General features: G+C 51.0%; 2 protein-coding genes across 6 annotated transcripts; one reads left to right on the forward strand and one right to left on the reverse strand.

Annotated features, from left to right (window-relative positions):
• Positions 1 to 116: 116 nt before the first annotated feature.
• On the reverse strand, positions 117 to 4392 carry BCKDK (branched chain keto acid dehydrogenase kinase). Of its 4 annotated transcripts, none has more exons than XM_006070411.4 (12): positions 4273 to 4392; positions 3319 to 3688; positions 3124 to 3192; positions 2918 to 3028; positions 2590 to 2637; positions 2390 to 2509; positions 2212 to 2310; positions 1945 to 2018; positions 1481 to 1609; positions 1301 to 1390; positions 680 to 838; positions 117 to 587 (listed from the first exon to the last, which is right to left on the reverse strand). In XM_006070411.4, the coding sequence occupies exons 2-12, from the start codon at positions 3511 to 3513 to the stop codon at positions 443 to 445; spliced, it is 1239 nt and encodes a 412-aa protein (XP_006070473.1). In that variant the 5' UTR covers positions 3514 to 3688; positions 4273 to 4392; the 3' UTR covers positions 117 to 442. The 4 variants fall into 4 exon arrangements, with proteins under 4 accessions (XP_006070473.1, XP_006070474.1, XP_044792276.1 ...); XM_006070412.4 differs by lacking the exon at positions 4273 to 4392 and adding an exon at positions 3838 to 4241; XM_044936341.2 differs by lacking the exons at positions 1301 to 1390; positions 4273 to 4392 and adding an exon at positions 3838 to 4244.
• Positions 4393 to 13394: 9002 nt separating this feature from the next.
• VKORC1 (vitamin K epoxide reductase complex subunit 1) lies at positions 13395 to 15672 on the forward strand. Of its 2 annotated transcripts, XM_006070409.3 has the most exons (3): positions 13410 to 13641; positions 14656 to 14765; positions 15227 to 15672. In XM_006070409.3, the coding sequence occupies exons 1-3, from the start codon at positions 13469 to 13471 to the stop codon at positions 15433 to 15435; spliced, it is 492 nt and encodes a 163-aa protein (XP_006070471.1). In that variant the 5' UTR covers positions 13410 to 13468; the 3' UTR covers positions 15436 to 15672. The 2 variants fall into 2 exon arrangements, with proteins under 2 accessions (XP_006070472.1, XP_006070471.1); XM_006070410.3 differs by lacking the exon at positions 14656 to 14765 and having other exon boundaries at positions 13395 to 13641; positions 15227 to 15332.
• The last annotated feature ends 20 nt before the right edge of the window (positions 15673 to 15692 follow it).

Raw genomic sequence — 15692 nt, forward strand, 5'->3', positions numbered from 1 at the left:
GGCAGTGAGGATGGTTAAGAGACCAGGACATGAACTAGTTAAACCCAGGGTCCAGGGTACCTGAAAGAGGGCAGAAACAAAGGTTCATCTGCCCTCCCCACACACGGGGCCTGAGAGGGCATTCAAAATGTGAACTTTAATAACAAACAGCAGGTCAAAGTGGGGTTCCCCAGGAACGAGAATGACGGAGCTGGTGCGGGAGACCTCGAGGGTCCCCACTTCCTCCCCTCTAAGGCCTGGAGGCAGGGAAGCAGTGGACCCTATGGAAGAGGGCTGGTGCCTGGCTCCATGTAAGTCCACCTGTTTGGGGCCCTAAGACCCGAGATGCAGCAGTGTGGAGCAGGGTAGTACCCTGCCGGGTCCAGGAGGTCCTGGCAGGGGTGTGGCCCTGGCAGGGAGTGTGGCCCAGCCTGGGCAGGCCAGCCGGCCTAGGGCTGCGAGGTCAGATGCGGAAGCTTTCTTCCCGGCCATCGATGTGACGGAGCCGTAGGTAGACATCTGTGCCAATGCCCTGCAGCGACTGCAGCCGAAGGGAACCACCGAGGTACTCTGCGTAGGCCCGCGAAGTGGGCAGCCCGAAGCCAAAGCTGGGGGTGGGCAGGGGGACAGGACACAGGCTTCAGAGGCTTGAGTCTCCTGGGCCCCCCCACCCCTCTGTTCTGGCCAGATGGGGCCTCACCCGTGCATGGGTCCTGACTGGCCACCACTGTGCATGTCCAGGTGGCCGAAGAGGGGGCTGATCCGGGGGTCCTGGGTGCTGGCCTCAGCTGTAGTGAAGTGGTAGTCCATCACCCGATCCAGGTCTTTGTGAGCAATTCCCCCGCCCCGGTCTGAAATCCTGGCAGGATGACGGTAACGGGGGTTTGGCTCAGCTTTGGTGGGGGTTCACTACCTCCCAAGCAGACAGTGAGTGCTAAGTTGGCCTTCCTGTCCCTTCCACCCACCCAAACATGGAATGTGGTGACCTGGACTCTTGGGCCTTGCTTTTTATAAGCTACTTTTCTCCACCCTCACTTCTGCCACTGACTGCTTAAACCTTCTCACAGGACTTGACATTTATTCTCCGCCCAGCACCATATTTCTGACTCTTTCCCTGCTTTGGGCCCCTCAGTTTCTGACAAAGGCAAGTTCCTGGGGCCTGCAGTTGGCCCCAGATCCACTCATGTCCAGCTCACGGCAATCTCAGGACCAGAGATTGTCCTGAAACACTAAGTCTCACTAAGCTTGAGGTCATTCAGCAGATCAGAAACAGTGCCCAGAAACCCACATCCATACCACCCAACTCGCACCCAAGGCAAACCTGATGACGAGATCGATATCATTGTTGGCAATGGTGATGACGACATCTGGGACATTGTAGGGAGTGTCGAGGTGACTCTCCATTGTGGCTCTGTGCAAGGGGCCAAATACCAGTAGGTGGTGGTGCCCCTGCCTCACTTCAGTTCCCATCTGCCCCCATCCAATACATCCAGCAGCCCACCTCATGGCGTTCTTGAGCAGCTCAGGTAGGATGTAGTCCAGTGGCATTGGGATGAAGGGAAAACGGGCAGCCACATGTCCGTTGATGCGGACTCGGGGTGCATTGCCATACTTGTGCTCACACAGGCGTCTGTGGATAGGAGCAAGGGTTCAGATTCCAACCAGTGGGTCTCAACTGGAGCTGATTCTGTCCCCACCCTCCCAAGGACATTTTGCAATCCCTAGCAACATTTTTGTTTGCCACAACTAGGGAATATTACTGGCATCAAGTGAGTAGAAGCCAGGGATCCTTCTGAACATCCTAACAAGCACAGGCCAGCCCCTTACAGAAAAGAATAATCTGGCCCAAAACATGAACAGTACCACAGTTGAAAAATCCTGCCCTGGACCACATCCTGGGCAAGTGCTCAGACCCAGACCTTCCCTGCCCGATGATGTCCATTTCCTTAACCGTTCTAGCCTCACCTGGCAAAGTCCACCCACTTTTCAATAATCTTCTTCGGTGACAGGCGAGTGCAGATGATGCCAACAAAGTCGGGCTGGTAGGAGAAAGAAGGTCAGGACCAGAGATCACCTCTACCCACATCTTGGGCAACAAAAGCTTGTAAACTCTAGACTACGGAAGCAGCCCCAGGGCTCTCCCCAGACCCGTGGACAAGGTCCCCAGTCCAACGGGGCTCCTGGCTCAGCTCCCTCTGGTCCACTTGACATACTCAGGTCCCGGTGCCCCACCTTGTCCTCATGTAGTGCCAGATGGTGGGTGGCCAACATACGGATCCCAAGCCTTGAAGTCAACGTCTTGTCTAAGAAGTAGCGGACGAGCTTCTCATCCTATAAAGAGCAGGCCTCAGAAACCCGGTGCCTTTCCCAGGACCCCACCAGGTCTGGGCCCCCATTGTGCTGCCCTGACCTCTATATACTTCCGGCTCTCACGCAGGCCTTCCGCTAAGAGGGTCACCACATCCTTGTGGTCATCCAACAGCTGTCGCACCAGCTGGCAGTATCGGGCCTCATCCGCCTGGTCCTTGATCTACAAGCCACGTAGTCATGAGCGTGGGTGGTCCAGCCCTGACCTCTCAGCCCCTCACCCTGCCCTGGCCCAGCCCTCACCGGAGGGAAGTCTGTCAGCTTCTGGAAGGCACGGATGTACAGCTCGTGCTGCAAGGAAGAGGTGTTGGAATTCACAAGAATGCTCTGGGCACAGATTGAGAACAGTCAGCCATGACCACCTATGACTGCCATCTACCCCAGTTCATTGGGTTCCGACCCCATCATGGTCTTTCAAGTCTCCATGAAAGCTTGGGCCGAGTCCTCTAGGACTCAGAAACCTTTAGGCAGGTAGGTCTCTACCACTCTGGTTCCCTCTCCCCATCTGCTCTATGGGTGGTGGGCACACTGACTTAAGGTCCTTTCCTATGCCCCCTTGAGGCCACCTTACCACGTGCAGTATGGTGGGGTTGCAGCCAATGATGAAAGGAAGGCTGCGGAAGCCCTTGATGCGGTGAGCGATCCTCACTGGCAACTCCTGCTGCAAGTAGCGGGCACTTTTCTAGAAGAAAGAGAAGAGGGAAGTTAAGGCCAGGGGCTGGGAGGCTGGGTCAGAGCTCCAGGGCCCAAGAGAAAAACAAGAGGCAGGAATCTTACCAGGAGGTGACTGCCATCCTGAGAGCGGCCTGAATAGAGCATCATGGTTGGAGTGAGACGGACTGAGGGCTGGAGGGACAGAGGGCCTTTGAGCATAGTATCTCCAACACCCTGCCCCCAGCCATATTAGCTTCACCCCTTCCCCGGACCCCCACTCCAGCTGCAGACCCAGGCCTCACCGCCCTAGCTGCACACCTTCTCCGCTGCGACGTCAATGGCTGACTGGTTGTAAAAGGAGGTGACGGTCTTAGAGCGCTCCCGTGCCATCTCCACGTGGTGGGTATCAGTGGCTGATGTGGAGCGGGCCCGGAGCGAGAGGGCGGGCCCCAAGAGAGGCCGGAGGGGTGGCCCGCCCCGGGGTCCGCTCCCCAGCACTGAAGCCAGTATCATCGTTCTATTCCTTTGAACTGGACTGGGTGGCCAGTAGGGCTGAGGACCAGATAGACGGAGGTGACCCCAAAACTGGGCAAGAAGGGTGTGGGTAGGCAGGGGCTCTTCTCTGACTTCAGGGGTGAGTGCTGGTTGAGGATGCTGGCCAGCTCAGCCTCCGGGGAGCAGCTCCCATCTACCAAGGCGGGGAAAGGGGGAGTTGTACGGATCTGAATCCGGAGGTGCCCTCTATGTGAGCACAGTATAATCATATTTGACCATCTCTGCCCAACCCCTTCAACCATCTCCCCAAACACACACACACACAGGGAGAGCCTGGATCACCTTGCTTTCTGGAGTTACTATTCTCCAATCTAAGGCTCTATCTGGTAGCTTGGAGGGGAGGGGATCCTTAGACCAGTCCAGTCCGAAAACCTTGCCCCTGATCTCTCGGATCCGCGGCACCCTCGTTCAAGGGATGGGGCTGACCCCTAATCCGGCGCCTTCAGACGCCGGCCGGGGTCTGGCCTGCATACGTGTGGCACAAAGAATTGTGCACCGAGGGTCGGATGCATGGAAGCAGCGGCTCGGGAGTCCCCGTCTAGGTCCCTCCCTCCGCAGGGTCACTTGGTTCGGCCCAGATCTCCCCCATATGGTAGATGCTGGTCCCCCCACCCCCGACCTCCACGCGCGCTCCAACGATCCAGCGCAGAGGCGGAGGGTGCGGTCGAGTGATGCTAAGCCTTAGCGGGCATGGTCTGCGCAGGTCGCTCCCCTTACCGCTGGGCCAGAGCCAGGGCCGGGGTCCGAGCGGAACAGCCCAACAGTCGACCGGGCCGGGCGAGCCTAGCCGCCTGCGCCCTCTGCCGCCGTGACGTCACGTGGGCTATGAGCGCCCGGTGCCTCCTGGGAGTTGTAGTTTGGAGCAGAGGACTCGCACCCTCGCGCCCAGCCCAGAGAAGTTATGTCCCTGCTCCTAGACCCCCCAAATAACCCCAGAGTTACCTGGTCTTTCTGGGAAGCGGGCCCTCGGGAAAGAAATGGGACAGGGCGAGAATACCCTGAGATGCAACGTGCACAGACCAAACGCTATCTGGATTCCCTCTCTGAGGTCTGGTCCTTCTCCTCAAGGTCTTGACTCATTTGTGGAAAACCAAAGTGCCTGGTTCAAAACCCAGCTCAGTCACTCTCTATCTGGGGCAAGTTACTTGAACTACTCAATACTTCAATTCCTGTCTTGGTAAAATGAGGTTGTATCAACCTTGGGGTTGTGTGGTTACATGAATTTATCCATGTAAAGTGCCTAGAATAGTGCTGGGCATGGAATTAACACTATATTAGCTATTGTTATTAATATTATTACTCATTAATATCAGCAACAAACACTGATTAGGTGACATTCTGTGCTAGGAGAGATTTGGTCTTGAGTTAATAGATGCTTCTTGACCCTGTAGAGGAAGATAGACAATTCATGGACAAAAGATAGACAATTGATACACATGCAGTGTGAGTAGGACTCAGCCACACCTTGGAGCTGGAATGGGAAGGGCATATCATGACAGAGAAGAGCCTGGAGCCATGTGGAGTCTGAGAGGAGAGGGGCTGAATGAGGTGACCAGACCTATACTTGTCCTGAGGTAGTAAGAAGTTATTGAGGGATTTTAATGGAATAGATCTGCGCCTTAGAACCCTTTGGCTACAGTGATTAGGATGTGAGACCAAATGCAGAGAGACTAGTGAAAAGACAATTTTTTTTTTCCTAAGCAGGAGATGATGGGAGAGAGACTTTTCAGTGTGTTTGTGTGTGCTTGAACTGACTGGATTCTAAATATTTTAAAAATTTAAAGAAGCAAGTAAAGCGGGAGATGTCTTTGAAGCTATCTTTTCTTTTTTTTTTTTTTTCCTTTTTCAACTGCGACCTACCGCTTGCGGAATCTTGGTTCCGGGACCAGGGATTTAACCTGGGCCCTCTGCAGTGAAAGCTGGACCCTTTACCACCAGCTGGCCTGCCTGAGGAATTGGCTGGAAAGTCTACACAGATCATGAGGAAGGGGCTCCCTGAGTCTCTGGATTTCCTCTTTGCCCCTCATCCCCACACCATTCCCACTCTCTTTTCCCGCATCCTGGCGCTATCCTGGAGTGAAGCCTGAGGAGGCTGGAGGCAGGCAGGGCTTGAGCCAGTAGAAGAAGGGAGAGGGGAGGATGCTTCCAGTGGGAGGCCAGCGTGCCCATTGAGGCGAAGAAGTGCTTGTAGTGTGCCAGAACTCTGCGCTCACGTGGCCGCGGCGAGGCCGGGAATGAGGGAGATGGCTGCTGTCAGAGTCTGCAGACATCCGGGAAGAGCCTCACCTCGTTTGACCCTGCACGCTGGCCCAGAGCCCGGCCGGGACTCGCTGCTGCCTCCCGGCGTGGAGGTTGGACACGCACCACCACGAGTGCCCCCTTCCAGTCAGGCCCTTGTTTATGAGATTGACACGTGTTCGTTTCATCTTCCTAACAGTACCTCTGAGGTAGGTACTATTAATATCCTCATTTTTCACAGGACGGGATAGAGGCCCAGAAAGATTATACGGGAGATTTCCCTGATGGTCAGTGGTTAAGACTACTTGCTCCAGATGCATGGGACCCAGGTTCAATCCCTGGTCAGGGAAAGAGATCCTGCATGCCAGCAAGGAGGATTCCATCGTGCCCCAACTAAGGCCCGGTGCAGCCAAATAAATTTTTTAAAAAGAGATTAAATAACTTGTCCCTTCCTTCCTCTCTGTCCTTACCTCCCATTACACTGGCCCACCTATTTTGCCCTAAACATACTTAGGCACATTCCACCTCTCAGGAGCTGTTTCCTCTGTTTAGAACACTGTTCCCCTCCACATAGCTTACTCCCTCACCTCGTCTAAGCTTTTGCCCAAATGTCAGTTGGACAAAGCCCAACTTGATAATCCGATTTAAAATTGCAATCGTCCCCATTCCCCTCTGGTTAGTATGGCTTCCCGGGTAGATCAGATCAGATCAGATCAGTCGCTCAGTCGTGTCCGACTCTTTGCGACCCCATGAATCGCAGCATGCCAGTAGGGCTAGTGGTAAAGAGCCTGCCTGCCAATGCAGGAGACCTAAGAGATGTGGGTTTGATCCCTGGGTCGGGAAGATCCCCTGGAGAAGGAAATGACAACCCACTCCAGTATTCTTGCCTGGAAAATCCCATGGACAGAGGAGTCTGGAGGACTACAGTCTATAAGGTCCCACAGAGTTGGACATGACTGAGCAACTTAGTAGCAGTAGCAGCCATTCCCCTCACACTGCTTTACTCAGTTATTTATTTATTTGGCTGGATTTCAAGGCTTTTGGGCTCTTAGTTCTGGGACCAGGGACTGAATCATGACCCCCTTCAGTGAAAAATGCTGAGTTCTAACCACTGGACTGCCTGGGAATTTCTTCTGCTCTACTCTTTATTTCATCCATAGCATTTATCACCAACAACATATTATATGAATTTATTATATTAATTATTCATTTTTTTCCCTAATATGTAAGACCAATGTATGAATATTTGTATGCTATACTGATTTATCTTGTGCCCCTAACACAGTCTCTGGCATGTAACAGGTGCTCAATAAACATTTGTTAAATCAGTGAAAGAAATATTGGGCTTTCTTCTCTGAGCTGTTGAAAGGCAGAGTGACAAAGCTACATCTTTATTTTGTTTTTTTATTTTTATTTTTAAAGGATCACTTTGATTGTTGCATGGAGAATGTATGTTGGGGTGAGGGACAAATATCTGAGAGACCAGAGAGGAGGCTACTACATTTGTCTAGGTAGGAGCTGATGATGGTTTGGGTCAAGGTAGTGGTCTGCATAAATTACCAGGAGTGAGAGAGATGTCCAGGAGGTGTGGTTTGGGTGGACTGGGGGAGGCCAAGGTTAAAATGGGAAACCCTAGAAAAGAGCCAGATTTGGAGAAGGTAAAGAGCTTAGTTTGCTCTTTGTAAACCATTCAGATTTTGTTTATCTTTTTAAACTAATATTTATTGGAGTATAATTGCTTTACAACGTTGTTAGTTTCTACTATGCTGCTGCTGCTAAGTCGCTTCAGTCGTGTCCGACTCTGTGCGACCCCATAGACGGCAGCCCACAAGGCTCCCCCATCCCTGGGATTCTCTAGGCAAGAATACTGAAGTGGGTTGCCATTTCCTTCTCCAATGCATGAAAGTGAAAAGTGAAAGTGAAGTCGCTCAGTCGTGTCTGACTCTTAGCGACCCCATGGACTGCAGCCTACCAGGCTCCTCTGTCCATGGGATTTTCCAGGCAAGAGTACTGGAGTGGGGTGCCATTGCCTTCTCCAGTTTCTACTATACAGCAAAGTAAATCAGATATATATTCTACTATACAGCAAAGTAAATCAGCTATATGTATACATACATCTCCTCTTTTGGGGATTTCCTTTAGGTCACCATAGAGCACTGAATAGAATTCCCTGAGCTATACAGTAGGTTCTCATTAATTATCTATGTTATGTGCATGAGTGCTCAGTCGTGTCCAACTCTTTGTGACCCCATGGACTGCAGCCCGTCAGTCATCTGTCTGTGGGATTTCCCAGGCAAGAATACTGGACTGGATTGCCATTTCCTCCCCCAGCGGATCTTCCCAACCCAGGGATCAAACTCGGGTCCCCCATGTCTCCTGCACTGAGGGGGATTCTTTACCACTGAGCCACCTGGGACTCTATTTTTATACACAGTATCAGTAGTGTGGGGCTTCCCTTGTGGCTCAGTTGGTAAAGAATCTATCTGCAGTGCAGGAGACCTGGGTTCGATCTCTGGATTGGGAAGATCCCCTGGAGAAGGAAATGGCAACCCACTCCAGTATTCTTGCCTGGAGAATTCCATGGACAGAGGAGCTGGGCAGGCTATAGTCCATGGGATCGCAAACAGTCGGACACAACAGTGTAACTAACTTTCACTTTTTCATCAGTACTGTATACAGTCAACCCCCAAGTCCCAATCCATCCCACCACACCCCCTTTCCCCTCTTGATGTTCATATGTTTATTCTCTATCTATGTCTCTATTTCTGTTTTTGTGTGGGGGGAGGGTTGTTGGAGTTTTTTGAGCTGTGATAAGTCTTCATGATGGCACATGGGCTTTTCGTTACACTGACTTCTCCTGTTGCAGGGTTTGGGCTCTCTAGTTGAGGTATTAGGGCTTAGTTGTCCCACGGCATGTGGAATCTTAGTTCCCTGACTAGGGATCAACCTGGGTCCCCTACCTTGGAAGACAGATCCTTAAACTCTAAACCACTATATTGTTTTGCAAATAAGATCATCTATACCATTTTCTAGTTTCCACACATATGTATTAATAAATGATATGTTTTACTCTTTTTGACTTACTTCACTCTGTAAGACAGCCTCTAGATCCATCCATGTCTCCACAAATGACCCAATATCATTTCTTTTTATAGCTGAGTAACATAAGAGCTCAGTTTTGAGTGTGTTGCATTTCATCAGATTGACCTGTGAGAATATCCAGATAAAGAGGTCCTAGAAGTGTTTCTACTATGGGGTTTGGAACCCAGGATCAAGATGTGGGCTCAGAGCTCAGAAGCTGTAATCTGTATGGAGTAAGAGAACACGTGGGTGGAGAAAAATCTGCCTCATGTGGCAGTTTGTATTTCCCATAGATGCTGCACCCCACACACCCACATGAACTTCTCTTTTTAAAAAATTACTTAATTATATATTTATTTATGGCTGTACTGGGTCTTCAGTATTGTGCATGGGCTTTCTCTAGTCGAGGTGAGCAGGGGCTACTCTTTGTTTCGGTGTTCTGGCTTCTCATTGCTGTGGCTTCTCTTGTTCCAGAGTACGGGCTCTAGGGCGTGTGGGCTTCAGTAGTTGCAGCACGGGGGTTCTAGAGCTCAGGCTCAGTAGTTGTGACGCCTGGGCGTAGTTGCTCCACAGAATGTAGAATCTTCCCAGACCAGGAGTCAAATCTGTGTCCCTGGCATTGGCAGGTGGATTCCCATCTACTGCATCACCAAGAAAGTCCCTGAACTTCTTAGTTTATGATTTTGAGCCTTCTCTTATCAAGAGGTGAAGTTCTGATTTCCTTCCCATTTGTTCTAAGCAGATTTGTGATTACAGTGGAAGGGATACTAAATGATGATATATGAAGCTAGATCATAAAAGATGATACAGCTTCTACTTGGTTCCCTGGAGAACTTTTACTGGAGACCTGAGTAGTCACATAAACAATCTAATTGCCCTGTATTTTTTAATTATTTATTTTTTGGTAGTTATTATTTTGGCCATATAGGACCCTAGATCCCCAACCAGGGATCGAACCCATGCCCTCTGCATTGGAAGCACATAGTCCTAACCATTGGACTACCACAGGAGTCCCTGATTGCCCTGTATTAATTATCTGTTGTTGTGTGACAAATTACCCTCACAATATAGCAATTCAAAACAATAAATATTTATTATCTCACACAGTTTCTTTGGGTTAGGATTTAGGCAAACATGGCAGCTGACTTCACCCAGAGTCGGTGATCTAAAAGGGGAGCAAGATGGAAGCCACAATATCCTAATAACAGCCTCCAGACTCATAAACCATCATGTCTGCATTATCCCATTGGGCCAGGTCAGCCCTATTTAGGGTGGGAAGAAATTACACAATGGTATGTATACCAGGAGGTGGAAATCATGGAAGACAGTTTTGGAAACTGGTTGCTGAGGCCTGGAGTCTGCCATGCTGTGAGGAAGCCCAAAGTAGCCTCTATGGAGGAGTGGCTACATGGATTCACAGAGAGTCCCTGAGGCTACACGAAGGGGAGAGGGCGTAATTCTTCAGTAGCTCAGTGCTAAAGAATCCCCCTGCCAGTGCAGGGGACACAAGCCAGGAAGATCGATTCCACATGCCACGGAGCAACTAAGCCCGTGCACCACAACTCCTGAGCCTGTGCTCTAGAGCCCTCACATCACAATTACTGAAGCCTGTGAGCTTAGAGCCCATGCAACAAGAGAAGCCACCATAATGAGAACCCCTCACACTGCAGCTAGAGAGTAGCCTCCATTCGCCACAACTAGAGAAAAGCCCACTCGCAGCAACAAAAACCCAGCACAGCCAAAAACAAAGAAGAGAGAGAGAAGCCAAGTTATCAGCCTCCCATTGCTCCAATATTAGTCATCATTGGACTGCAGTTATGTGAGCCAGTACTGCCCAGGCAAAATCCTCACATCGAATTCCTAACTCCTAAAAACTGAGAGAAAATGAAAAGGTTGTTTCTCTTCAGTCATTATTTTTGTGGTAATTTGTTAAACAGCAGTAAGCCCTCAATGAGTCCCACCTCCCTGTATTTATATCCCTCTGGAGTCTCTTCCCACATTGAACAGAGCTGACCTGACCCAAAAGATAAATGACAACGCGTGACTTTCAAGGCTGAGTCATAAAGATACTGTGGTTTCCACCTTACTCCCTCTTGTGAAGTCGTGAAGTCGATCAGTCGTGTCCGACTCTTTGTGACCCCATGGACTGTAGCCCACCAGGCTCCTCCATCCATGGAATTTTCTAGGCAAGAGTACTGGAGCGGGGTGCCATTGCCTTCTCCAAGGGATCTTCCTCACCCAGGGATCGAACCCGGGTCTCCCACATTGTGGGCAGACGCTTTACCATCTGAGCCACCAGGGAATTTTACTCCCTCTTAGATCACTCATTTGGGAAGAAGTCAGCCACATATAATAGGAACATGCCAGAAAACTGTGGAAAGAGCTGAGAAACTGGCCTAAGTCATAGTGCTCTGTACTAGATTCCTATTGCTGCTATAACAAATTACCACAAACTTAGTAGCTTAAAACTACATGAACTTATTATCTTATAGTCCTGGAGTTCAGAAGTCTGGCATGGGTCTCACTGAGCTAAAATCAGGATGGCAAGAGTTCCTTTCTGGGGAAGTCCCTGGAGATCCAGTGATTAGGAGTTTGCCGGTGGTTAGGACTTTGCACCTCCACTTCGGGAGCAGGGATTTGGTGCCTGGTTAGGGAACTAGGATCCTGCAAGCCATGTTGTGAAGCCGAAAAACAAAACAACAACAAAAACTTCCTCTCTGCAGGCTCTAGAGGAGAATCCATTTCTTTAACTTTTCCTGCTGCTAGAGACCACCCACATTCCCTAGCTCATGACCCCTTTCCTCCATGTTCAAAGCCAGCAACATTGATCTCTTTTTGCTTTTCTTCAGTAGTCACACCGCCTTCTGACTTTTCTGCTGCTCTCACTTTTAAGGACCCTTGTGATGACATTGGACCCATAGGATAATCTGTTTTAAAATCAGCAGATTAGTAGCCTTCATTCCATATGCAACCTTAATTCCCATTTGCCATGTAAACTAACATGTCCACAGGGCCCAGGAATTAGGGCACTGACATCTTCGGGAGCCTGGAGAAGGGAATGGCAACCCATTCCAGTATTCTTGCCTGGAGAATTCCATAGACAGAAGAGCCTAGAGAGCTATAGTCCATGGGGTCACATAGAGTCAGACATGATTGAGCAACTGATACACAACACACACACACATCTTTAAGAGCCATTATTCCACTGACCACATTGTCTGGAAGAGGAGTAGGCCTGAGAAGAAGCAGCCAGGGAGGGAGGAGGGCCATTTAGAAGAGTGAAATATAACAAAAGCCAGAGGAAGACAGGGTTCCCAGGAAGGATTAATACTGTTGGGAATCAAGCATGTTAAGAACTGAAAAATATTCGTTGAATTTAGCTTCCTGGTGATACCAGTTATCAGGGGAGTATTGGGGGAAGGAGCTAGTTTATGTTGTGTTGGGCAGCAAGGAAAATGTAAGGAAGTAAAGACTGAGAGTGTAAAATCTTCTGAAAAAAAAAAAAAAAAAAAAACTTGATTGTAAAGGGGTATTTATTGCAGCTTCTAAAAGGGGGGGGGGAGTTCCAATGCAAATGGAAGGAAGGGGAGGTATAGATGAGGGGTGTGTGTGTGTGTGTGTGCGCGCGCGCGCGCGCGCGCTCAGTCGTGTCCAACTCTTTGTGACCTGTAGCCCACTAGGCTCCTCTATCCATGGAATTTTCCAGGTAAGGATACTGGAACAGGCTGCCATTTCCTATTCCAGAGGATCTTCCCGACCCAGGGATGGAATCCGGGTCTCTTGCACCTCCTGCATCGGCAGGCAGATTGTTTACCACTGCGCCACGCGGAAAGCCTATCCCGGGTGAGATGGCTCGTTAATAAATACTGTGTGTGAAAGGGAGAGGTCAGCTAGCCCGTCAAAGGCTTCGAATGGAGGGACTGTTGGGTTGATCTGGGCTCAGGTTTCGCCAGGTGGCGCCACAATAGAACAGATGTTAGGATTCTGTCCAGGATATGGCGAAAGCTGATGGAGCTGGGAATGTAGGAGAGAGACGTAGATATCGGCCAGCAAGAGGCGCTGGTGCAGCGGGAAGGAATGGCTAGGCAAACTAGGCGGATTGGAGGCTATGCTGTCAGATAATTTTAGGGAAAACTCTTGGTTCTTGATCAGATCGCAGTATGCCTTGGATTCCCTGATCCGCTGATCTCTAGTTCCAGGATTCTCCAAAGTTAAAACAGGGCTTGGACTAGAGTAAACGCTATATATTGTTAGCCCGATTAATATAACTTGTAAAACTCCGGAGATTTCATTATCCTTGAGGCACTGCAGCCGCCCGGACTACAATTCCCATCATGCCTGGCAGGCCGTCAAATCCGTAAATACCCATGTCTCTTTATCGGTTTTCCAGTCCCAGCATTCCTCAACTGTTTTCCTACCGCGGCAGCACGCTTGCCAAATCATAGGAACAACCAATTAGATCAGGGAGTGCGAGACCAGTAGGCCAATCGTTCAGTCAGAGGGGCGGGAGCGGGCGTGGTCAAATCCGGCCCCGCCCCTGCCCCGTGGCCTGTTAGTTTCCGGCTGAGGCTTCCTTCGGGCAGGACCTGAAGACATGGGCGCTACCTGGCGGAGTCCGGGGTGGGTGCGGCTCGCGCTCTGCCTCGCGGGCTTAGTGCTCTCTCTCTACGCGCTGCACGTGAAAGCGGCGCGCGCCCGGGACCGGGATTACCGCGCGCTCTGCGACGTGGGCACTGCCATCAGCTGTTCGCGCGTCTTCTCCTCCAGGTACACGGGGAGTGGAGGGCTTGGGGGACCGCTGCTCGTGGGAGCGGTGCATGGGGTCCAGGTGTGCATGGCAGCCAGGCTGCCAGATCAATCGGGGGTTGGGGTTCCCGGGGAGCGGACGCGCGGGACCAGGCTGTTCAAGGGAGCGTTGCCTGGAGAAACGAGTGTGTCCGAGATAGGAGTGTGGGGCTAAGGGGACAGATAGTTCTGGGGACTGGGGTTATTCGAGGGAATACATGCGAATCCTGATGACAAGGAATGACAGTGACCGGGCAGGACACAGGGAGATAGGGTCGAGTGTAGGAACTGATGATGGTCTTAAGGATGGGCGTGCCTGGCGACAAGGTGGCCAGGTCTGGTTATGCTTGAGGATACAGGGTTTGTGGGATGACCTGAGACAGAAGAGGGAAGAGGGTGGAGGGGGCGCTGGAGATTTAAGGGTCCGAGGCAGAGAGATTCTGTCTTGGTTTCCCAGTCTCTGGTAACTCTGTAAAATAAGATGAAGGGTTATATGCACCTTACCATCCTAGGATTTATTGAAAGTCTAGGATGAAAAGAAGAGCCTGTGGGAGAGCCATGGCCAGGCCTGACCTGGGGATGGGGGAGGACAGGGGCAGTGACATGGAATCCTGCCTTGGCCAAAGAAAAGCTATGCTCGGAGGTCACTGACCCTTGGACTCATGTAGGGGTTGGGGGAAGGGTGAGATGGGGAAGGACAGCCCAGCTGGCTTTTTGGAAATAACCCAGGATAGGACTCAGGGCACTGAGTTGACACTCCTAACTTAGGCCCTCCCCTCCACCAGGTGTGGGCTTCCCTGGTAGCTCAGACAGTAAAGCATCTGCCTACAATGCGAGAGACCTGGGTTTGATCCCTGAGTCGGGAAGATCCCCTGGAGAAGGAAATGGCAACCCACTCCAGTATTCATGCCAGGCTCCTAGGAGCCTGGTGGGCTACAGTCCATGGGGTCGCAAAGAGTCGGACATGACTGAGTGACTTCACTTTACTTCCACCAGGTGGGGCCGTGGCTTCGGACTGGTGGAACACGTGCTGGGCAAAGACAGCATCCTCAATCAATCCAACAGCATATTTGGTTGCATCTTCTACACACTGCAGTTGTTGTTAGGTGAGTGGCCTCACCCTCTTGTGACAGCCCCCTTCCCCTCTTGGCCAGCCCAGCTGGAACTCTTGCAGTCTTGGTGACCCAGACATCTGATGGCCAACTAACTGTGCATCACTGAGCACCAAGGAGGTGGGAACTTAGAGGGGTCTTTACTGTCAGAACCAGAGGGCCCTTAGAGACTTCCCAGGAGCCCGGTTTTCTAGAAAAGACTCCCTTCTGGGGGAAACCCAAGGGTTGCTGTCTGTCATCTCACGTAGAGCTCAGCAGGAAAATTCACTATTTTGGTCCCAGGGATCGTTGAACATGTAGGAGAACCAGGGTCTTGGTGAGGCCTGTCTGAGCTGCTCATTTTAGAGGCTCTTTCCCCAGTAGCCCCTGCTGTCTGGGCGGCACCATGGAGTCATGGCATGTTCTAGTAGTGGCTAGTTCCCAAAGCCTACATCTGCCCCTTTTCTGCTTTACAGGCTGCCTGCAGGGCCGCTGGGCATCTGTTCTACTGAGGTTGAGTTGCTTGGTGTCTCTAGCTGGTTCTGTGTACCTGGCCTGGATCCTGTTCTTCGTGCTGTATGATTTCTGCATCGTTTGCATCACTACTTATGCCATCAATGTGGGCCTGACGGTGCTCAGTTTCCGGGAGGTCCAGGGACCCCAGGGCAAGGTCAAGGGGCACTGAGCCCTCACCCCAAGCCAGAGTGACCTTTGCCCAAGAAGGCCACATCTGGTCCTTGGAAGAGTCTGCAAGTTGCCCCTGCCATACTCCCACACAGGACAATGGACCAAACATGCCACAGTTTGCTACCTTAGTGCCTCTGTTTCTGTCCCCAAAGGCTGATTTCCAAAGCTCCTACTGTTGCTCCAGGAGGGAAGTTTCGGAGCAATAAAATTTCTTAAATAAATTGGCCAAATCTGAGCCATCTGTCTGCCAGGGAC

Source organism: Bubalus bubalis, chromosome 24, assembly GCF_019923935.1.
Source record: "Bubalus bubalis isolate 160015118507 breed Murrah chromosome 24, NDDB_SH_1, whole genome shotgun sequence".
Taxonomy (NCBI): domain Eukaryota; kingdom Metazoa; phylum Chordata; class Mammalia; order Artiodactyla; family Bovidae; genus Bubalus; species Bubalus bubalis.

Excerpts from the sequence above, each read along its gene's own strand:
- BCKDK (XM_006070411.4), bottom strand. The coding sequence starts at position 3,513 with ATGATACTGGCTTCAGTGCTGGGGAGCGGACCCCGGGGCGGGCCACCC. Across the intron at positions 2,510-2,589 it reads AGCTGACAGACTTCCCTCCG|ATCAAGGACCAGGCGGATGA; the intron begins GTGAGGGCTGGG and ends CGTGGCTTGTAG. Across the intron at positions 2,311-2,389 it reads AGAGCCGGAAGTATATAGAG|GATGAGAAGCTCGTCCGCTA; the intron begins GTCAGGGCAGCA and ends TGCTCTTTATAG.
- VKORC1 (XM_006070409.3), top strand. The coding sequence starts at position 13,469 with ATGGGCGCTACCTGGCGGAGTCCGGGGTGGGTGCGGCTCGCGCTCTGC. Across the intron at positions 13,642-14,655 it reads TCGCGCGTCTTCTCCTCCAG|GTGGGGCCGTGGCTTCGGAC; the intron begins GTACACGGGGAG and ends TACTTCCACCAG. Across the intron at positions 14,766-15,226 it reads CACACTGCAGTTGTTGTTAG|GCTGCCTGCAGGGCCGCTGG; the intron begins GTGAGTGGCCTC and ends TCTGCTTTACAG.